The sequence below is a fragment of the Cnephaeus nilssonii genome, assembly GCF_951640355.1.
Source record: "Cnephaeus nilssonii genome assembly, chromosome: 6".
NCBI lineage: Eukaryota > Metazoa > Chordata > Mammalia > Chiroptera > Vespertilionidae > Cnephaeus > Cnephaeus nilssonii.
In genome coordinates this window covers 16,409,810-16,431,640 of record NC_137077.1, presented here as the reverse complement: position 1 = coordinate 16,431,640, position 21,831 = coordinate 16,409,810, and the positions used below count along the sequence as shown (strand labels likewise).

Genomic DNA, 21,831 nt, shown 5'->3' with positions numbered 1-21,831 from the left:
AAATTTTTTAGAATTTATTTCAGAACTTGCACTGTTCTCCACTGATTTGTTGCAAACATATTCTTTATAGTACACTAAACTACTTTTTTTTTTAGCCCACTCAACAGCATCGAGCAGCTATGCTAATTAAAATGATACTTAAAAAAGATAATTATTCCTACATATCATTCTACAATGCTTTACTACATGAAGGATACAAAGATCTTGCTGTCCTTCTCCACGGTGGCCTTCCTGTCATCTCTTCTTCCAATGGCAAAGATTCAGTTGGTGGAATAACTTCTTATGGTTTGTATGCATAACACTTGCACCTTCTATCACATTGCTATCATAGTGGCTACATTGCTGCAGTTTTATCTTATTGTAGATGGAGTCTGCTGAAGAGACTAATCAGTTCACTGAAAAATGTGTGTGAAAAAATTATTTTCCAACCTAAATATTTTTATTTGCATCTATATTAACTCACATTTTCTTTTTGCTCAGCTATCTACTGCTCTGAGGTAAGACAGATATATCCTAATTTTTAGAGACAATAAGATAATTTATAGGCCTTTATTTAAGTTCTTTTCCAGTTCTGTGTTTATCAAGTTCATGCATAGGAAAGAATAAGACTTAGTAGAAATCTAAGTTCTTGAAAGGAATTCCATATTCATCCCTTTACAATCTCCTTCCCAGTCTAATCAGAGAGAGAGATTGGAGAGTCAGAGAGAAATAGGGTAAGGGCAGATATAGATGGAGATTTCCATTGTCTGTAGTCAGCTTGAACGGTATATGTTTGCTTTTGTTCTGGGTTTTCTGAGAAATCAGAAAGTTGAAGTTAATATGCTAGCCACATTTTCTTCTCTTGGAAATTCTGAAGCTAAGGCCTCAGCTTTATACTCTTTGGTTGTTATGATATTATTTGAGTAGTCATTTCGAAGTTCTATTCATGCTTGCTTTGTTTTGGATTTCAGTAAGAACAGTCCTGTGTGAAGGAGGAGTACCACAGAGGCCAGTTGTTTTTGTTACTAGGAAGAAGCTGGTGAATGCAATTCAACAGAAGCTCTTCAAACTGAATGGTGAACCGGGATGGGTCACTGTATATGGAATGGCAGGTTGTGGGAAGACTGTATTAGCTGCAGAAGCTGTTCGCGATCATGTCCTCTTAGAAAGTAAGTTTTGATTACCATGTGTTGCTGGCAAAGCAGATATTCTTTAGGCATCGTATTAGTTTCCTGTTGTTGCTGTAACAAATTACCAGAACTTTGGTGGTTTAAAATAACACACATTTATTATCTTTACAGTTCTGGAGGTCAGAAGTCCAAAATAAGTCTCACTGGGCTAAAATCAAGGTGACAGCAGGACTGAGTTCTTTCTGAGGATCTAGGGAGAATTCTTTTTAAATATATATTATATATATATTTATATATAATACATATTTTATAAAATATATTTTATTGATATTTTTAAAGAGAGGAAGGGAGAGGGACAGAGAGTTAGAAACATCGATGAGAGAGAAACATCGATCAGCTGCCTCCTGCACACCCCCTATTGGGGATGTGCCTGCAATCAAGGTACATGCTCTTGACCAGAATAGAACCTGGGACCCTTCAGTCCACAGGCTGACGCTCTATCCACTGAGCCAGACCAGTCAGGCTGTACTCCTGATATTAATGAGTCTGATAGGTTCTCAGGGTTTTGTCTGGAATAGTTATACAGCTCCCTCATTGCTTGCCTCTATTAGTGAGTTCTAGGAGAAGTGAAGGACAGTTCCTGACTTCTGGTTGTTAGTAACTTTTTTATTTTTTAAAATATATTTTTATTGATTTCAGAGAGGAAAGGTGAGGGAGAGAGAGATAGAAACATCCATGATGAGAGATAATCATTGACCGGCTGCCTCCTGTATGCCCCCTACCGGGGATCGAGCCTGCAACCCAGGCATTTGCCCTTGACCAGAATTGAACCTGGGACCTTTCAGTCCGCAGGCAGACACTATCCATTGAGCCATACCAGCTAGGGCAACTTTTTTATTTTTAATACATAATTAGCCATTAAGATCCTTTATGATGAGATGGTAGAATGAATGGAATAAATATTAAACTTCTAAGAGATTTAGAAATGTGAAGGCTAGGGCACACCTGTTGTATACACATGGCTTTATTTATACTTCAAGCCTTTGTCAGCAGTGTTGGTCTTACTCTTGTTGAAAGTATGCCCAATTCCTACTTCTTTGTCATTATAGAGAAGTTTCCTGGGACTTAGCTCTATGTAAATTGTTTATCTATCTATCTATCTATCTATCTATCTATCTTCTACAAAATTGATCACCAAGGGTATTTCAGGATGAAATTAGATTAAGTTTCTTTAGTGTGAAGAAATGTTTTTTTTCTGGAGAAACCAAGATGGCAGCATAGGTAAACACCTAAACTGCAGCCTCGCACAACAATTTCAAAAATACAACTAAAAGACAAAACGGACATCATCCAGAACCACAGGAAAGCTGGCTGAGTGGAAGTTCTACAACTAGAAGGAAAGAGAAAACCTTAAGGAAAATCAGAGGAGCTGTAAAAGACTGAGGTACGGAGACATGGGCGTGCGCGTGCGGAGAGGATGGAGCCAGAGAGGACGGGCGGCTGAGTGCCTGGCTGGCGTTCTTTAGCAGGAAGGAGATAAAAGCTCCAGACTGCGCTGAACCCCAACTCTGACTGCACTGAACCCCAGTACCGGGCGAGCTCCTGGGGACCCAGCCTCATACTTAGGGAATCTGGACTGTAAGGCGGAAACTCAGGAGAGCGGCAAAAGGCAGAGCTCCGGAGGCGCGCATGTGAATGCGCGCAGAGGACGGACTGTTGAGTGTGCTGCAGGATTGCTCTAGCGGGAAGGAGACAAAAGCTCCAGACTGCGCTAAACCCCAGTTCCGACTGCACTGAACCCCAGTTTTGGGCAAGAATCTGGGAATCCAGATTCATTGGGGGAGAGACTAGACTGTTTGGCAGTGGGTGAAACTCGAGGGCGCCTTTCTCTCAGAGATGCTTGCAGCGAGTACCGAGGGACACTGAGACTCAGGAACCTCATAGGGTGGGGCCAACGGGGAGCCAAGGCTGTAGGCTCCACCCTGAAACTCCGCCCATCCAAGCTGAGCACAGAGGCTTTTATAATTTTGCAAGTCTAGTCGAAGAAGGCTGTCTCCCGGCATAGACACAGCTGATCCTCACAGCCAATTGGCCTGGAGGTCAACTCCTCCCACTGATACCAACAACAATCAAGACTTAACTACAACAAGGCTGTACACACAGTCCAAAAAGGGGTGCACCAAGAGTGTCTACCTCAGGTAACCGGGGAGGCCAAGCCACTGGCCCATATAGGACAACTAGCACACAAAGCTACTCTACCATCTCAGGGAAGCAGAGAAAATGGGGAGACAAAGAAATAGATCACAAACCAAAGAAATGGAGGAAAACAAATGACTGGATATAGAGTTCAAAACCACGGTTATAAGGTTTTTCAAGAATTTCCTAGAAAAGGCCGATAAATTTAGCGAGACCCTCAAGGATATGTGAGAGACCCTTGAGGATATGGAAAAGGACCAACTAGAAATTAAACATACACTGACTGAAATAAAAAATATTATACAGACACCCAACAGCAAACCAGAGGAATGCAAGAATCAAGTCAAAGATTTGAAATACAAAGAAGCAAAAATCACTCAACTGGAAAAGCTAAAAGAAAAAAAAAGAATCCAAAAATTTGAAGATAGTGTAAGAAGCCAACATCAAGTGTACCAACATCAGAATTATGGGGGTGCCAGAAGAAGAGAGAGAGCAAGATACTGAAAAACCTATTTGAAGAAATAATGACTGAAAACTTCCCCCACCTGGTGAAAGAAATAGACTTACAAGTCCAGGAAGCGCACAGAACCCCAAACAAGAGGAATCCAAAGAGGACCACACCAAGACACATCATAATTAAAATGCCAAGAGCAAAAGACAAAGAGAGAATATTAAAAGCAGCAAGAGAAAAACAGTTAATTACCTACAAGGGTGCACCCATATGATTGTCAGCTGATTTCTCAACAGAAACTATGCAGGCCAGACAGGAGTGGCAAGAAATAGTCAAAGTGATGAATAGCAAGAACCTACAACCAAGAGTACTCTACCCAGCCAAGCTGACATTCAGAATTGAAGGGCAGCTAAAGAGCTTCACAGATAAGAAAAAGCTAAAGGAGTTCATCACCGCCAAACCAGTATTATATGAAATGCTGAAAGGTATTCTCTAAGAAGAGAAAGAAGAATAAAAAGGTAAAGATAAAAATTATGAACAACAAATACATATCTATCAACAAGTGAATCTAAAAACCAAGTGAATTAAAAATATGATGTACAGAATAAACTGGTGAATATAATAGAATCAGGGGCATAGAAAGGGAGTGGACTGACAACTCTCAGGGGTAAAGGGGTGTGAGGGGTGCGGGAAGAGACTGGACAAAAATCGTACACCTATGGATGAGGACAGTGCGGAGGAGGTAAGGGAAGAGGGTGGGATGGGAACCAGGTGGAGGGGAGCTATGGGGGGAAGAAAGAGGAACAACTGTATAATCTGAACAATAAAGACTTATTAAATTAAAAAAAAAAGAAATGGGTTTTTCTTTCAATATTATGCTGAATTTCCTATAAAATATACATTTATAATGTACTAATTTATAGGGTTAAAAGTGTACCCTCAACTCAGTTGAAATCACTCAATTATTAGGGTGAATTTTCAATTTTAGCAATTAAAATTGACTAACAACTTATGATATTAATTGCCCAGGAATCATATTGTATAAATTGCACTGTTGGAATAGATTTTAAATATTTTGTTTAAAGAAAAATGTTAGCGACAGTTGCAATTTTCCCGTGTATAATGAGCTTAATTCATAGTCTTTATATGCTCTTGTGCGATTTCAAGTACAGAGGATTGAATTAATCATATTTTTTAGTTCACAGTCTTTTTTTTTTTTTTTAATATATTTTTATTGCTTTCAGAGAGGAAGGGAGAGGGAGAGAGAGAGAGAGAAACATTAATGATGAGAGAGTATCATTAATAGGCTGCCTTCTGCTTGCTCCCCACTGGGGATTGAGCCTGCAACCCTGGCATTTGCCCTGACAGGGAATTGAACAGTGACCTACTGGTTCATAGGTGGATGCTCAACCATTGAGCCACACTGGCCGGGTTACTTCACAGTCTTTATAATATTAGGTCTGTAGTTTCTTGCTGTGTGTATTTCCTTTTTAAAATTTCCCATTCTCATTTCCGTTCCCCTCTTCTAAGGGAAAACACACTCCTCCAGGTGTCGCATCTACACAACTACAACACTACTTAATTTCTGACACCACATGTGAGTTTTCCACACAGCCAGCAATTCTTCAGCACCAGCTGGATATCCTATGATTTAAATTCCATTCTGACACTGTCTGTCTGGAGATAGCGTCTGATCCCACTGGTTAAAGGTTCAGTCCCACAAGACTGTTTCTCCCCCCTTTCCCGCCTTTATATGCCAATCACAATTCCAGATTGTTACCTATGCTTCTGACCAGAGGCTCCCTCTCCTTGGTTTGATAAATTTGCTAGAGCTGCTCACAGAACATTTTACTCACCAGATCACTGGGTTATTATAAAAGGATATAACTCAGGAACAGCCAGTGGGAAGAGATGCAAAAGGACAAAATATGTGGGAAGGGTGTGGAGCTTCCGTCTGCTATTCTCCCTACACCTCCTTGTGTCCACAAAGCCAGAAACTTTCTGAACCTCACCCTTTTGGGTTTTTTTGAAGGCTTCATTAATAGCCATGCTTGATTAAATCACTGGTTATTGGGGATTGAACTCATTCTCCAGCCTCTCTCCCCCTGAATTTTTAAAGAATGGAAGCTTTTTCCAGAGGCTGCCTACCTATTTGCTTCTGTCCTTCCAAGAGTTCCTTGATGCTATTATGTTATTAATTGCTACCAGGATAAACCTTGTGTGGAAAGTAGGATGGAGTTAATTTTCTCTGGATAAAGGCATTTTTTTCTCTGATGAAGTTTCTCTGAGTGAATCATAGAAATCATACAAGGCTAAATTGCTCCCTCTTGTGCCCATAGTCAAGATGTTTAGATTCTTTCCAAAATGTGGAATTAATACTTCAGTATTTGTCATTTTGTGATGGTAGGAGTTTTTCAGATCAGTAGGTCATTTGATCTATATTTTTAAAGCTAGTAGTGTTTTATTTTTTCTTGCATATGTTTATAATGACCTCATTTATTAGCTTTAAATTTAGGAGAGAAAGACCTTTGGTGTAATAGGTAGTTAAATTTAAATCGAAAGAGTTTACTAGCTAGCTATATCAAAGAAAGGTTACTTTTTTTGCCTTGTCTTTATTCCTAGGATAATGAAAAAAAATTTTTTTAAAATAGAAAACACAGATTTAAGAATAAAAGAACTATAGGAGCAACAGGTAGTTTAAAACGTTTTAAATATTGCAGTAGTATATATGCAAAGCTCATGGACACAGACAATAGAGTGGTGAAGGACTAGGGGAGGGCGTGGGTATAGGGTGGAGGGGTTAATGGAAAAACAAGAGACAAACAAAGGGGACATCTGTAATACTTTCAACAATAAAGATACATTAAAAATAACTATTATAGTGGTAATATTTTCATTTAAAAAGAAGATAAAATTTTTTTCACTTTCTCCCCTTTCTCCTAAATTCTTCACCAGGGATAGTAATGGTTAACAATTTACAGTAAATTCTTTCAAACTTTTTCCTGTGCATTTACAAATATATACACTCACAGAACACAGCTACAACACTAGGTGGAGCCAGAAAGTGAAACAAATCAGGGATTTACTGCTTTGTAACTGTTGCCTTACTCTGAAGGAAGCATAAGGGAACTCAGGAAGCTTTCAGGAGTAAAGCATAGGACTTGTCCACCTTCTTCTAAGACACTGGCACTGATCATCAGACCATGCTTCATGGAGCCATCTTTACCGCAGTTATTACGGAGTTCTTTGTCTCCTGGTCACTTGTTCTCTTTTAGATTCTCAGTACATTGCCAAATTCTGATCTTGCCACTGGTATGATCTAATGCTACTGTTCCCCGTATTTTACATTTTTTTTTATTTATGGGGAACTGATTAAGTATAGTCTATGAAGGATTAAGGTTTTTGACCCCGAATAATATCCAAGTAAAAATATATACTTTAAGAAATGCTGTGCTTTAATTGACAATAATGATGATGATAACAGTCGACAGAACAGTAATAATAATGTCCACTCTTCTAGAGTGCTTACTAGTTCACAGCTTACTATGTGTAAGGTGCTCTCAGATCTGTATCACTAAGAAAGTCTGTTATAGCCCTTTACAGTTAACACAGCAAATTCACATATTTTATACCATTAATTTCTCAGAGAACTCTGCAATAGGTAGGGTAAACAGTCTTATTTCAGTATAATGAATGAGACTAAGGTTAAGTGATTTGCCAGAGATTGCATAGCTAGTAAGCATTAGAGCCGTACTTGAATCTAACTTCTTTAAGTCTCTATATGAGAACCATAATGAGTGAGTTACCCATTTCTAGCCATCAGTGGTTCTCAGTCAGAGGTGAATTTGCCCCTCAACCCTCAACTGACATTTGGCAATGTTTGGAGACACTTTTGGTTGTCGTAACTAGGGAGGAGGAATGCTCCTAGCATCTACTGGATAGAATCCATGAGGCTGTTAAAAATCTTGCAATGCATGGGACAGTCTTTCACAGCAATGAATTGTCTGGTCCAGAATGTCTAGAGGCCTTAGGTTGAGAAACTGCTGTACAGTGATGATTGCTGGCATAGGGAAAAGATTGTGAAATTTTGTTTGGTAAGATTTTACTGATAAAAAGCAGCTTTAGCCATAGCTTGTTTTGGTCAGTGGATAGAGCATCAGCCTGTGGACTGAAGGGTTCCAAGTTCGATTCCAGTCAAGGGCACATGCCCGGGTTGCAGGCTTGATCCCCAGTAGGGGGCGTGTAGGAGGCAGCCGATCAGTGATTCTCATCATTGATGTTTCTATCTTTCTCTCCCTCTCCTTTCCTCTCTGAAATAAAATATCCTCCTATCTAATAAAAGAGTAATATGCAAATTGACCATCACCCCAACACACAAGATGGCCACCCCCATGTGGACACAGATGGCCACCACAAGATGGCCAGCAGGGGAGGGCAGTTGTTGGTGATCAGGCCAGCAGGAGAGGGCAGTTGGGGGGAACCCAGGCCTGCAGGGGAGGGCAGTGGAGGGCAACCAGGCCTGCAGGGGAGGGCAGTTTTGGGTGATCAGGTCAGCAGGGGAGGATAGTTGGGAAGAACCAGGCCTGCAGGGGAGGGCAGTTGGGAGGGACCCAGGCTTGCAGTTAGGGGTGATCAGGCCGGCAGAGAAGGGCAGTTAGGGGGGACCAGGCCTACAGGGAAGGGCAGTTGGGGGGAGCAGGCCTGCAGGAGAGGGAAGTTGGGGGTTACCGGGCCAGCAGAGGGCAGTTGGGGGCAACCAAGCCTGCAGGGGAGGGCAGTTTGGGGGACCCAGTCCTGCAGGGGAGGGCAGTTCAGAGGGACAAGGCCTGCAGGGGAGGCCAGTTGGGGGTAACCAGGCCTGCAGGGGAGGACAGTTGGGGTGACCACACTGACAGGGGAGGACAGTTAGGGGCAATTGGGCCAGCAGGGGAGCAGTTAGGCATTGATCAGGCTGGCAGGGGAGTGCTTAGGGGGTGATCAGGCTGGCAGGCAGAAGCAGTTAGGGGCAATCAGGCAGGCAAACAGGCGAGTGGTTGGGAGCCAGCAGTCATGGGTTGTGAGAGAGATGTCCGACTGCCTGTTTAGGCCTGATCCCATCAGGATCGGAGCCTAAATGGGCAGTCGAACATCCCTTGAGGGGTCCCAGATTGGAGAGGGTGCAGGCTGCGCTGAGGGACACCCCCCCCCCCGTGCACAAATTTCATGCACTGGGCCTCTAGTATGTATGTATGTATGTGTGTGTGTGTATATATATATAAAGCAGATTTACTTCAAACTTAAATTTCTCTGTATTTTGAACTTTTCTTAGATTCAGTCTATAAAACTCAGTAATACCTACAAGTAAAATTTATACCCTTAATCAAAAGAAGTTGAAGATGTGATGAGATTGAAGATTGAAACAAATCTGCTGCTTATCAGTAACATCTTTGAAAAAAGGACTCATGACCAAAGGCCTAAGTTTATTCATCTTTTCCTCAACAGGTTGCTTCCCAGGGGGTGTGCATTGGGTTTCAGTTGGGAAACAAGACAAATCTGGGCTTCTGATGAAACTGCAGAATCTTTGTACACGGTTGGATCAGGATGAGAGTTTCTCCCAGAGGCTCCCACTTAATATTGAAGAGGCTAAAGACCGTCTCCGCATTCTGATGCTGCGCAAACACCCAAGGTACAGATGGTCAAATTTAGTTGGCGTATGAAGTACCAATGAGACTTAACTACTGACATCTTGAGAGCATCGTACCCTTTCCTCGCTGTTTGGTAGAGGATCTAAGAAAGAACCATTGCTTTCCTGCTCTTTTCTCTCTTGTGTTAAAAATAAATAAAAAATGGCTTCCCCTGGCCTAAAACTGCTACTTTTCTTTGTCTCCTATCTACCACATCATCTCTTATGTACCTTGTTGGCTCTCAAGAAATATTTCTTAAGTAGGTGAGTGGTCTTTGCTAGAAAATGCAAGCTTGTTACTCTGACCATTGTTTCTAATGGGTTAACAAGAGACACAATAAATCTAGAACAAGAGACAGAATAAGTTTAAGCAACTGAGGAAGGATTTTTTATTTAATTGGGATCCTTCTATTGTTGTGTTGAATTAGTTTTTGGGTATACATGTAATTCGTCTGTTTCCATGTACTTTGAGTTTATTTTATTTGTTTATTTTAATAATTCATTAATTAATTCAACAGATCCTCCTACATAATAAAGCCTAATATGCTAAGTGTCTGGCCGTCCGTTCAATCAATCAAAGCGTAATATGCTAATGATATGCTAAGGATGCTCAACTGCTAGCTATGATGTGCACTGACCACCAGGGGCAGACAGTTGACTGACTGACCAGTTGCTATGAAGTGCACTGACAACCAGGGGGCAGACGCTCAGGTCAGTAGGTTAGCTTGCTGCTGGGGTCTGACCAATCAGGACTGAGTGAGACAGGCCAGACAAGCCCTGGAGCCCTCCCACAGTCCCTCTCTGGCTGGCCAACCTCCCGCATCCCTCCCCGGCCCTGATCGTGCACCCTGATTGTGTACCGTGATTGTGCACCAGTAGGGTCCCTTGGCCTGGCCTGTGCCCTCTCACAACGTGGGACCCCTCGAGGGATGTTGGAGAGCAGGTTTTGGCCTGATCCTGCAGGCCAGGCTGGGGGACCCCACTGATGCATGAATTTGTGCACCGGGCCTCTAGTACTAATATAATTATGTGCTAGGCACTGTTACTAGCTACTTCACAGTTTTCACTAAGCCAAAAGGGAGATAGCAGCTTAGTTGCTGTTTGTGTGGAGGGGATAGCCGGAGATTCAGTCAATAGTTTAATTTCCATGATCTAGTGGCATTCCTTTCATTTGCTCATTTAAGTAGCATTGAGTGTTGTGCCTGGGTCAGTGCTGCAAGAACAGAGATGAGTAAAGCATCCCTTGGGAGTGTAACAGTAAATTGGGTGAGAATTAAGTGATGGCACGGATGCACTTGATGTAGTACATACACTGTCATATGTAACAGTTGCTGAGTATGGCAGTGATTCTCAAATTGGTAAGGGGATTAATATCAGGATATCAGGTGAGAGGATTAATTTTTGGAAAAAGTTTCTAGATGATTATGATGGCTACTCATTAGAGGGAAGCTTCCTTTTCTCTGGATTTTTCTCCTCCAGTTCCCTCTATCATCTCCCCTTCCCCTTAATAGTCACTGGTATCTATTCTTCTGGAGAAAATAGAATTGAGACCACTAACCATTTCCCTTTTTCTTGCTCAGTAACTTCTTCCTAATCCCATTTCCCTTTGCAAAATGAAAGTGATTTGTGTTTAGGAAAACATTATAATTACTGTCAGATGTATCAGACATGGCTTATAACGCCAGTCATTTTGTTTTTCTCTCAGCATTATTTTGGTTTATGCTTCTGTAATTTTCCAACCTGTGTATGTACTTTTTTTTGTAGTGTTCAGAAGTAGTGTGCCATTCAGATAAAAATGTTAGTGTGTAATTATGCTATCAGGTTTTAGTTGTATTTTTTTCTCATTTGTTCTGGTGAGTTTAAAAAAGTTTTTGGAGAGACCAGTCAGGAATTGACACAGAGGTTCTTTGTCATTATGAACTGATTTCTTGGATGGAAAACACCCCACTAGTGAACCAAATGAAAAATAATCTCGCTAGTGTATTCTATTAGGTTGGAACATGTGAAATTGCTGGTTTTGTAGGTAAAAAAAAAAAAAGATTAAAAGTCATCATTGTTCTATGATTAATTCTAGTGCTAACCTGAGCCCAGTTGCCATTTGGTTTTGGTGCTTAAAGACTGAATTGGAAGCATCCCATTCTTTTTAGGCACTAGGTTGCTGATTTCTAATACTTACAGCCCGCTTTTTAGAGGTCCCTTAACTTTAATATGCCTTGAAGGTGGGAGGAAGGGGCAGGTTCAAAAATTTTTTCCCTTATTTGAATCAATACATGGATGGGCAAAAGTATTGGTTTATTTTCTTTTTTTTTTTTTTATTGAGGTATTATATGTGTACATATCTTACCATTACCCCCCCACCCAGTATTGGTTTATTTTCGTATGGAAAGTAATACAATAATTAATAAATAGTAATACAAGAATAGATGTTCTCACAACTGTAAACCTACTTTTGGCCTTTCCCTGTATTGTGAAAGGGATATGGCAGTAGTGGCATTCTCTTCTTTTAAAGGAAGCTTAAAATAAATGTCATTAGTGACTCAATACAGTTCTTTTAATTAGGTCTCTGTTGATCTTGGATGATGTTTGGGATCCTTGGGTATTGAAAGCTTTTGACAATCAGTGTCAGATTCTTCTTACAACCAGAGACAAGAGTGTTACAGATTCAGTAATGGGTAAGGATTATTAATTTAGTTTTTACTACCTTTATGTTTTAATTCAATTACATTTAAATATGTGACACACAAATTACTTACTATACCTTGTGATTTTGCAGGTCCTAAATATGTAGTCTCTGTGGAGAGTGGCTTAGGAAAAGAAAAAGGACTTGAAATTTTATCTCTTTTTGTTAATATGAAGAAAGCAGATTTGCCAGAAGAAGCCCATAGTATTATAAAAGAATGTAAAGGTATTTATTTTGTATATGAGGGGGTTATAGAGATCTTAATTTACCCTGTTTAAATTAAGGTAATGAATATGACAGTTTAGCACAGGAACGTCCAGAAACTTGACTAGAATATTTGGTATTTTAGGTTCTTCTCTGATACCCTAAATGTCATGATATTTTGGTATTCATTCATTTATTCATTCATTAAAATAATATTAAGTGAACACTTGCAGCATCTATAATAATAAAAGTGTAATATGCTAATTAGACTGGACGTCCTTCCGGTCGAAGCTGGGGCTGTGAGGGAAGCCCGAGTCCTGGGTGCCTGCTGGTGGCCAGAGGGAAGCCTGGGTCCCGGGTGTCAGAGGGAAGCCCGAGTCCTGGGTGCCTGCTGGTGGCCAGAGGGAAGCCCGAGCCCCGGGTGCCTATTGGTGGCCAGAGGGAAGCCCGGGTCCCAGGTGTCAGAGGGAAGCCCGAGTCCTGGGTGCCTGCTGGTGGCCAGAGGGAAGCCCGAGTCCTGGGTGCCTATTGGTGGCCAGAGGGAAGCCCGGGTCCCAGGTGTCAGAGGGAAGCCCGAGTCCTGGGTGCCTGCTGGTGGCCAGAGGAAAGCCCGGGTCCCGGGTATCAAGGGAAGCCTGGGTCCTGGGTGCTAGAGGGAGGCCAGTGCTGGCAGCTGGGGGAAGAAAGGCCTACTAGTGCATGAATTTCGTGCATCGGGCCTCTAGTCTTAGCATAAAGACGTGACCTCTGCTGTCAAAGAACAAAAATATAGTGAGAGCTTAAAATTCTTTTGGTTGGGATTTTATAAAAATAGTATTCTAATTTGAAAGTAAAAACTGGTTTTGTCTTCTTAATTTACATTTTTTAGTAGGGAAGTTAACTTTTTTACTTATCTATTGAATTTTTGCATTTTAATAAATTATTCTTGACTCACTTTTCTTTTGTGATATGAGTATTTTTTATTGACTTTTAGGTACTCTGTTGAAGCTATTAGCCTTTTTTCATGTTCTCCTCCCCCGCAAAAAAAAAATATTTTCCCTAGTTTTTTATCTACCTTTTAATCTCATTTGTAGTCTTTTTCAAATACAGAAATTTAAACTTAAAAAAAAAATCCTTATCCTAGGATATGTTTTATGGATTTGAGAGAGAGAGAGAGAGAGAGAAAGAAACATTGATTAGTTGCTCCGGCATGCACCCTGACTGGTATGTGCCCTGACTGGGAATCAAATCCACAATCTTTTGGTGTACAATATGATGCTCCAGCCAATTGAGCCACCCGGCTAGGGCCAGAAATTGAAACTTTTATGTAGTCAAATCTATCAGCATTGAAGATTACTTTTTCCATTGTTGTTAATGCATAGAAATACTTTCTTATTTTTCTTTCTGTCATTAAATAGAGACTTGGTTTTGAGTTAATTGACTTTTTAAAAAATCTTAAACTTAGAAAAAGTACTTAATTTTTATAATTATAAAGCTGATGCAAATTCACTTTGTGTGACTCTATAAAGAAAAATAGAAACTATTAATAATCTGATAATTATTAGTGTAATGAGAGTATTTTTTCCAGTCTTTTAGGACATACAACTTTGGAAAAAAATGTCAAGATTATGATGTGGTATATACATCATTTAAAATCTTGTCCTTTTTATATAACAAATCTTGAGCATTTTACAATGCCATTAAATCTCTTTTGAAAAAAAATTTACTAGTGACATATGCTTTAATTCAGTCACTTCTGTTATTATGATTTTTCATTATCTTAAGTAATTCTGTGATGAATACGCTTAAATGAAATATTTATTATTTCTAATAACTTCCTTACAACAAATACCTAAAATGAATCCAAGAGTTAAAAATACTTTAAGGCTTTGGATAACATGCAGCAATAAATTGATTAACTTAGTGTTGATTCTGAAATGAGATGGTATTAACACAGTGACTTTTTTTTTTAGGTTCTCCTCTTGTAGTGTCTTTAATTGGTGCACTTTTACGTGATTTTCCCAAACGCTGGGAGTACTACCTCAGGCAACTTCAGAATAAGCAATTTAAGAGGATAAGGAAGTCTTCATCTTATGATTATGAGGCTCTGGATGAAGCCATGTCTATAAGTGTTGACATGCTCAGAGAAGACATCAAAAGTTATTACACAGATCTTTCCATCTTTCAGAAGGATGTTAAGGTGCCTACAAAGGTAATAAAAGGATCAAGAATCCGCATCACTGGGTATTTATGGCATGCAACCTTGGATACAGTACCAAGGATATTGTTACAGAGGCTACTGGAAAGATAAGACCCGCATGACGGAGGTGGTGGGTTGGAAGGTTCAGTCTCCATCAAGGGCTATATGTTGAACTGGGACGGGTTACCTAATTTTCAGTGGTTCTAGTGAAGCTGGAGAAGCAGCCGGCTTCTTTCTCTTTTCTATCTTGAGGAATGGTTGAGCTTCTTATGAAATAGATTCTTCTTCAGGCTTTGAGATGTGATTTTTGTGTGTGTTTACACCTTATCTACAGTCCTGCTCATTGTATTTTGATTCCTAGGTGCTATGTGTTCTCTGGGACATGGAGACTGAAGAAGTTGAAGACATACTGCAAGAGTTTGTTAATAAGTCTCTATTATTCTGTGATCGGAATGGCAAATCATTTTGTTACTATTTGCATGATCTTCAGGTAGATTTCCTTACAGAGCAGAACCGCAGCCAGCTTCAGGTACTTGTACCTCTGTATGCTCTTTTTTTAATTTTTAATTTTGAAATATTTTTTGTTTGTTTTTTATTTTTTAAAATAATTCTTTATTGTTGAATATTTTGAAGTAATTGTAGACACAGAAAAGTTACAAAATAGTACAGAGATTTTGTGCATATACCCTTCACCTATTTTCTCCCAAAATTAATACCTTTATGTAACTATAATGTTACTAATTCACAGACTTTGACTTTTGCCAGCTTTCCCACTAATGTCTTTTTTGTGGTCCAAATCCAATTCAGGATCCCATATTGCATTAAATTGTCATGTTGCCTTAGTTTCCTCAAATCTATGAAAATTCTTCAGCTTTATCCTTCATGATCACTTTTGAGGAGTCTAGCTAGTTTTTAAAAAAATTTATCTTTACTAGTATTGTTGAAAGTATTACAGATGTCCCCTTTTTATCCCCCATTGACATCTCCCGCCCCTGCTTCTACTCTTCCCAAGCCTTCACCATACCTAGATAGTTATTTTGCATAATAGAGGCCTGGTGCATGAAAATTCATGCACTGGAGGTGGAGGGTCCCTCAGCCCGGCCTGCCCCCTCTCACAGTCTGGGAGCCCTCAGGAGCGGGAGGCGACCTGGCGATCAGGGAAAGGTGACGCCCATCACACCTCTGCTGCTGCCACTACTGGCAGTGCAAGCCTCCGCCGGCCCTGGTTACCTGAGCCACGGGAGGCCCTGGGCGGCTGGGGGGCTGAAGGGATTGGGGAACTCCGGAGCAAGGCACGTGGAGTGGCCGGGCCTGCCTGGGGGTAGGCCTGGCCTTGCCGCGTGCCTGCTGCCCTGGTGGAGCTGAGGGGACTGGGCGCTGCCATCTTGTGGCTGTGGGTGCTGCCATCTTTGGGGGCGGGGCAGTCAATTAGCATATTCCCTACTCATTGGTTATGGGCGCTGCCATATTTGTGATGACGTGAGGGTCAATTAGCATATTCCCTCTTTATTAGATAGGATTGTGTCCTTCTCGGTGAATCATATCAGGGTGTTGATACATCTTATTATCGGTGATGTTACCATTGATCACTTCATTAAACTAGTATCCACCAGTATCTCCACTGTTAAAGTTGCTATTTTTTCTTTTTGTAATTAATAAGTATCTTATGGAAATATTTTCTGTCTTTTCTTAAATAGCTTTGGAAGCTGATGTTACTGTAATGTTTAGGTTATGAAATTGCTTCTGTCCTCTGAAATGTTTCCTTTGTGTTTCAGGATCTACATAAGAAGATAATCACGCAGTTCCAGAGACATCACCAGCTACACGCTCTTTCACCAGATCAGGAGGACTGCATGTACTGGTTCAATTTCCTGGCCTATCATATGGCCAGTGCCAAAATGCACAAAGTAAGAGGACCCACTTAAAAATAATTTTCTTTCATCTCACTTTTATTTAGTCCTGTGTTTAGAATTTTTTAATTTATAAAAATAGGATTATAGACTATGTAAGTATTTTTGTTTTTGCTACTATTTTTACTTGCAGTGATTTTTTTTTAAAAGGTACCTTAGTAAGTGCAGTAAATGAACCACCTGAAAATTCACTTTCTTCTTACCAGTAGCTTGTCTTTATAGGCAGTATGAATTTGTTTTTAAGTTTTGAGAGGGAACGGAGGGTGGCGAAGTATATTCATTCATTCAGAAAATATTTATTAGCCCAGTTGGTGTGGCTTGGTTGTTGAGCTTCAATCTATGAACCAGGAGGTAACAGTTCAATTCCTGGTCAGGGCACATGCCTGGGTTGCAGGCTCTATCCCCAAGTAGGGGACGTGTAGGGTGTCGATGATTCTCTCTCATCATTGATGTTTCTATCTCTTTCTCCCTCTCCCTTCCTCTCTGAAATCAATAAAAACATTAAAAAATATTTATTAAATGCCTGCTATATACTGTTATTGTTATTGACTGTGAGGCTATGCTACAGAGTCCCTCCTGTCATTGAGCTTACATACTTGGGGAGACTGACAGTGGACAAATAAATGTATACTATGTCAGGGGGCAGTAAGTGCTCAGAAGAAGAAAAAAGCATGAAGGAGAAAGAAAGTGATGATGTAAGGGTAGAATCTTCATCATTTGCTGATGGATTTGATAGGCATTGTAAGAGAAGAGAAGAGTCAAAGATGACTCCAAGTTTGTGCAGTGGAAGGATTAGAGTTGCCATGAACTGAGATGGTGATGCCTGTGGGTTGAACAAGTATTTTTGGGGGTGGGGTGAAGGTTAAGAACTCATTTTGAGTATATTAAGTCTGATACTCATATTAAGACATCTAACTGGAAATATTAAGCATGTAGTTGGATGTATGAATCTAGGTTTCTGGGGAAGATTATGGACTAAAGATAACATTTGGGAACCATTAACACATAGATGATATTTGAAGTCAGTTACCAGCTAACTATTAAAAATGTTAACATTTTGGAAAACTTTGAATAATTTTTCTTTTCTTTCTTTCATTTTTTTGTTTATTAATCCTCACCTGAGTATATTTTTCCATTGATTTTTAGAGAGAGAGGGAGGGAGGGAGGGAGGGAGAGAGAGAGAGAGAGAGAGAGAGAGAGAGAAAGAGAGAGAGACATCGATATAAGAGAGACACATCGATTGGTTGCCTCCCACACACTCCCTGACCAAGGCCTGGGATCGAGCCTGCAACCAAGGTACATGCCCTTGACTGGAATCGAACCCAGGATCCTTCAGTCCATGGGCCAATGCTCTGTTCTCTGAGCCAAACCAGCTGGGGCATAGTGTTGTTTTTTTTTGTTTTTGTTTTTTTTAAGGTATTCCAATAAATATCAATGGCCTAATTTACTTAACCAAACTGTAATTGTTAAACATTTAGGTTGTTTTTAGTTTTTTTTGCCTTTATGATGCTGTAATGAATATTCTGTCTTTGCACCTATATTATTTCCTTTGAAAATTCTTTGAAGTGGAATTAATAGGTCCAGGTATATAAAAAAAATCCACTTCAAATTTTTTTTTTATTGATTTCAGAGAGGAAGAGAGAGGGAGAGAGAGAGAGAGAAAAATCAATGATGAGAGAGAATTATCCATTGGCTGCATTCTGCACAACCCCCACTGGTGATTAAGCCCACAACCCAGACATGTGCCCTGACCGGAGGTCACTGGTTCATAGGTCAATGCTCAACCATCGGCCGGGCTCTCTTGTGTTTTATTTTCTACTTAATTATATTATGTGGCCATCTTTTTATGTCAATTTATATAGAGCAACATAATTTTTAAAGCTGCATACTATTTCATTGTGTAGCTACATTATGATTAACCAGTTGATCAATTAGCTTGTGTAAGCATACTCATCTGATTATTGTCTTAGCACACATATTTATAAGTGTAATTTGTGGGTCAGTTTCAATTTTAATACAGATTGCCAAACTGTCCTCTAGAGAAGGGTTGCTTTGACTTACATCACTACCAGTAGTGTAAGACAGTGTTTATTTCCTCTGATTACAGCTGATATTCTTATCATTTCTGTTAGTCTTTAGAAATCTGATATTAAAAAATAGTTTGTGATGGGTAAGTCTTACACAGGCAGCCCAACACTGAAGTGTTCACCAAGTTAGATCCTGTTTCAACGATTTTTCTAAGAAAACACAATGAAAAAGAATTCTTTAAAAAGTTTTTATTTATCTTTTAAAATGTTCCCATCCAAGATTAAAGTGAGTTTAGAGGTAGAGGATTAAGTAATGACTTTGTAATTAAGTATGTGCACAGAGAGTTTAGATAACATGTTATTTTCTCATCGAAATACTTTAGGTTGAATTTGTCCTAGCCTTTATCCTTGCTCATGTAAATAACTGCCTATGAGCCATGAAAGGTAAATGGAATTAGCTACTGCTTGAGATAAATTATATTCCACGGAGGCAATGGTAATGGTTAAATACGGAGATAGGATTGTTATAATAATAACAGCTAAAATTTACTAAGTATTTACTGTGCACCAGGACTTGTTCCAAGCATTTTACACATACTAACTCATTTAAAGTTTTATCACACCTTGTGAGATAGAGCTACCAGTATCTCCATTTACAAAATGAAGAAATTAAGGTTCCAGCCTTGTGGTGGAGGAAAAAAAATTAGTGCTTTTTATTTTGTGAATTGCTTCTCATCCATTGCCTTTACCTATTTTTTATATTGGGGTGTTTATCTTTTCTTTTCTTTTTAAATATAGTTTATTGATGTTTTATACAGAGGAAGGGAGAGGGATAGAGAGTTAGAAACATCGATGAGAGAGAAACATCGATCAGCTGCCTCCTGCACACCTCCTACTGGGGATGTGCTTGCAACCAAGGTACATGCCCTTGACTGGAATCGAACCTGGGACCTTTCAGTCCGCAGGCCGATGCTTTATCCACTGAGCCAAACCGGTTAGGGCTATCTTTTTCTTATTTTTAAAGAATTTTCTATAAAACTGAATGAGTAGTCATTTTTATTCTATTAATACTATCATCTATCATACCTGTTATAAAATTGTTTTTCCTGGTTTATTTTTTGTCTTCAAATTTATTTATATCGTTTTCTACTATATTGAAGATTTGAGTTTTTATGTTATTAAATGCACCATTTTTCTTTTTTGTAGTTTACTTTGGTGTCATGCCTGCAAACATTTCCTTTACCGAAGGCTTATAGAAATATTTACCTGTTTGTTCTAGTATTTTCTGAAGTTTTTTATTTTATATTTAAGTCTTTAATCCAACTAAAATTTATTTTGAGTTAAGGTGTGAGGTTCATTTTATGTTTCTTAGGAACTATTTATGTGTTCCTTTTCAATAGTTTCCTTTTTGTCCTTAAATTTGAGTGTCTGCTAGGTTTCTCTCAGTAGTGTTAGGATAATGATGGTAGACTTAAAATTCTCTGATTTAACAGGGCTCCTGATCTTATTATTTATTTATTTTTTAAAAGGAACTTTGTGCTTTAATGTTTTCCCTGGATTGGATTAAAGCAAAAACGGAACTTGTAGGCCCTGCTCATCTGATTCATGAATTTGTGGAATACAGGGATATACTGGATGAAAAGGTATATATTCATTCAAAAAAATAAGTCCTGAAAGGACATGCTTTTTCTGACATTTAATTCTAGGGTTTAATAATAGGGACGAGCAGAATAGAAAGGGACGAAGAAAGATAATTTTCTTATTTTGACCTTTGATTATTCTAATTATTTTGCTTCTTAGCCTATTGGGAATGTGAATAGGATTGAGTTTTGAAATTTGAAGAAGTAAAGTGTTCAGTGTTTTTTTTTTTGTTGTTTTTAAAGAATGTATTAAGAAAGTAGTAGTTTGATAATGAGATTTTTATCCTATGTTTAAAAGTTTATCCTATGTTTAAAAGTCTATATTTGTTACCTAAGTGGTTGGTTATTCAATTTTAGCTCACACAGAGAATATGTCATTTAAGCCTTTAAAGTGATGAGATCACAGAAACAGAAAAATGTTGGCTGTGGTTATGTTTCTAAGAGATTTCAGTTTGTTCATAGGATTATGCAGTCTGTGAAAATTTCCAGGAGTTTTTATCTTTAAATGGACATCTTCTTGGACGACAACCATTTCCTAGTATTGTACAGCTGGGTCTCTGTGAGCCGGAAACTTCAGAAGTTTATCAGCAAGCTAAGCTGCAGGCCAAGCAGGAGGTCGATAACGGAGTGCTTTACCTGGAGTGGATGTAAGTAGGTTAGGAGAGACCAAAGGGAGCAGCGTGCTAATTATGTCCTTATTTTTTCAGGTAGTGAATAAGTTCACTCCAGGAAGATTTAACTACAGTTCTTGGGAAAAGGCTGGAACTTTTAATAAGCGTTCTTACTTATTGAAAAGTTTTAGAGAAGTAAGCATAGGAGAAATATACATGTTCAAAGAGTCCATAGAAATAGATGTTTGCCTGTATGGCAGTTTGACAAGTCATTCTAAATATTAACACCAAATGCTTTATTTAGTAAGTAGTGAAGAACATGGGCTTTGAAGCCACAAACCTCTTGTGAGTCTCATTTCTAAAATCACAGTTTTGTGATGTTTGAACAAGTTATAGCTTCCTCTCCTTTCTCATAAGTAAAACAGAGATAACAGTGCTTTGAGGTAAGTACTATTTTTGTGAAGATTAAATGAGATATTGGATATTAAATGATTAGCACTTTGTCTTGCACTTAGTCCTTATTAAACTTTCCCTGAATCATGATTCTTCTAACTTCTGAAAGAGGCCATTCAGTTTTGCTCTTATCAATTAGTAACCTTAATCTTATCAATTAGTAAAAGGAAAGCTAAACTATCATCTTTTTCATGCCTGTAATATACATAGGCTCACATCTTATTCATTTTATCTTCAGAACAACCTTATAAGGTACTAGTAAGTATTATTTGCCCTATTTTACAAATGAGAAAACTGAGGCACAGAGAGGTTGAGACTTGATTAGGCTTGTGTGGCTTGCAGGGGGGTGACGGGGCGGGGGGCGGGGAGAGAGAGACAGAGAGACATTGATGTGAAAGACAGAAACATTGATGTGAAAGAGAGACACATCAATTGGTTGCCTCCCACATGAGCCCCAACCAGGGCCAGGGATTGAGCCTGCAACTGAAGTACATGCCCTTGACCGAAATTGAACCAGGGACCCTTCAATCCTTGGGCCGACCCTCTATCCATTGAGCCACACTGGCTAGGGCCAAACTTTGACTCTTAAATTAAGCACGAAACCATTTAACATATATTCTTGTACTCAAAGTGACTGACACAGAAATCCTGACTGTTCTGATACTTTCCTCATTTTAAGTATACGTTATATTCCTTTACCCTTTTGTTC

General features: G+C 39.3%; 1 protein-coding gene across 5 annotated transcripts in view; it reads left to right on the top strand.

Annotated features, from left to right (window-relative positions):
- The window catches only part of APAF1 (apoptotic peptidase activating factor 1), an 80,178-nt gene that overhangs the window by 4,314 nt on the left and 54,033 nt on the right, over positions 1–21,831 (top strand). For all 5 annotated transcript variants that reach the window (XM_079773901.1, XM_079773900.1, XM_079773899.1 and 2 more), the window contains 10 exons: positions 96–285; positions 951–1,148; positions 9,238–9,421; positions 11,978–12,090; positions 12,192–12,323; positions 14,255–14,493; positions 14,843–15,010; positions 16,257–16,388; positions 19,948–20,061; positions 20,521–20,705. In XM_079773901.1, the coding sequence (XP_079630027.1) occupies positions 96–285; positions 951–1,148; positions 9,238–9,421; positions 11,978–12,090; positions 12,192–12,323; positions 14,255–14,493; positions 14,843–15,010; positions 16,257–16,388; positions 19,948–20,061; positions 20,521–20,705 (1,655 nt within the window). The remainder of the gene's footprint in view (positions 1–95; positions 286–950; positions 1,149–9,237; positions 9,422–11,977; positions 12,091–12,191; positions 12,324–14,254; positions 14,494–14,842; positions 15,011–16,256; positions 16,389–19,947; positions 20,062–20,520; positions 20,706–21,831) is intronic.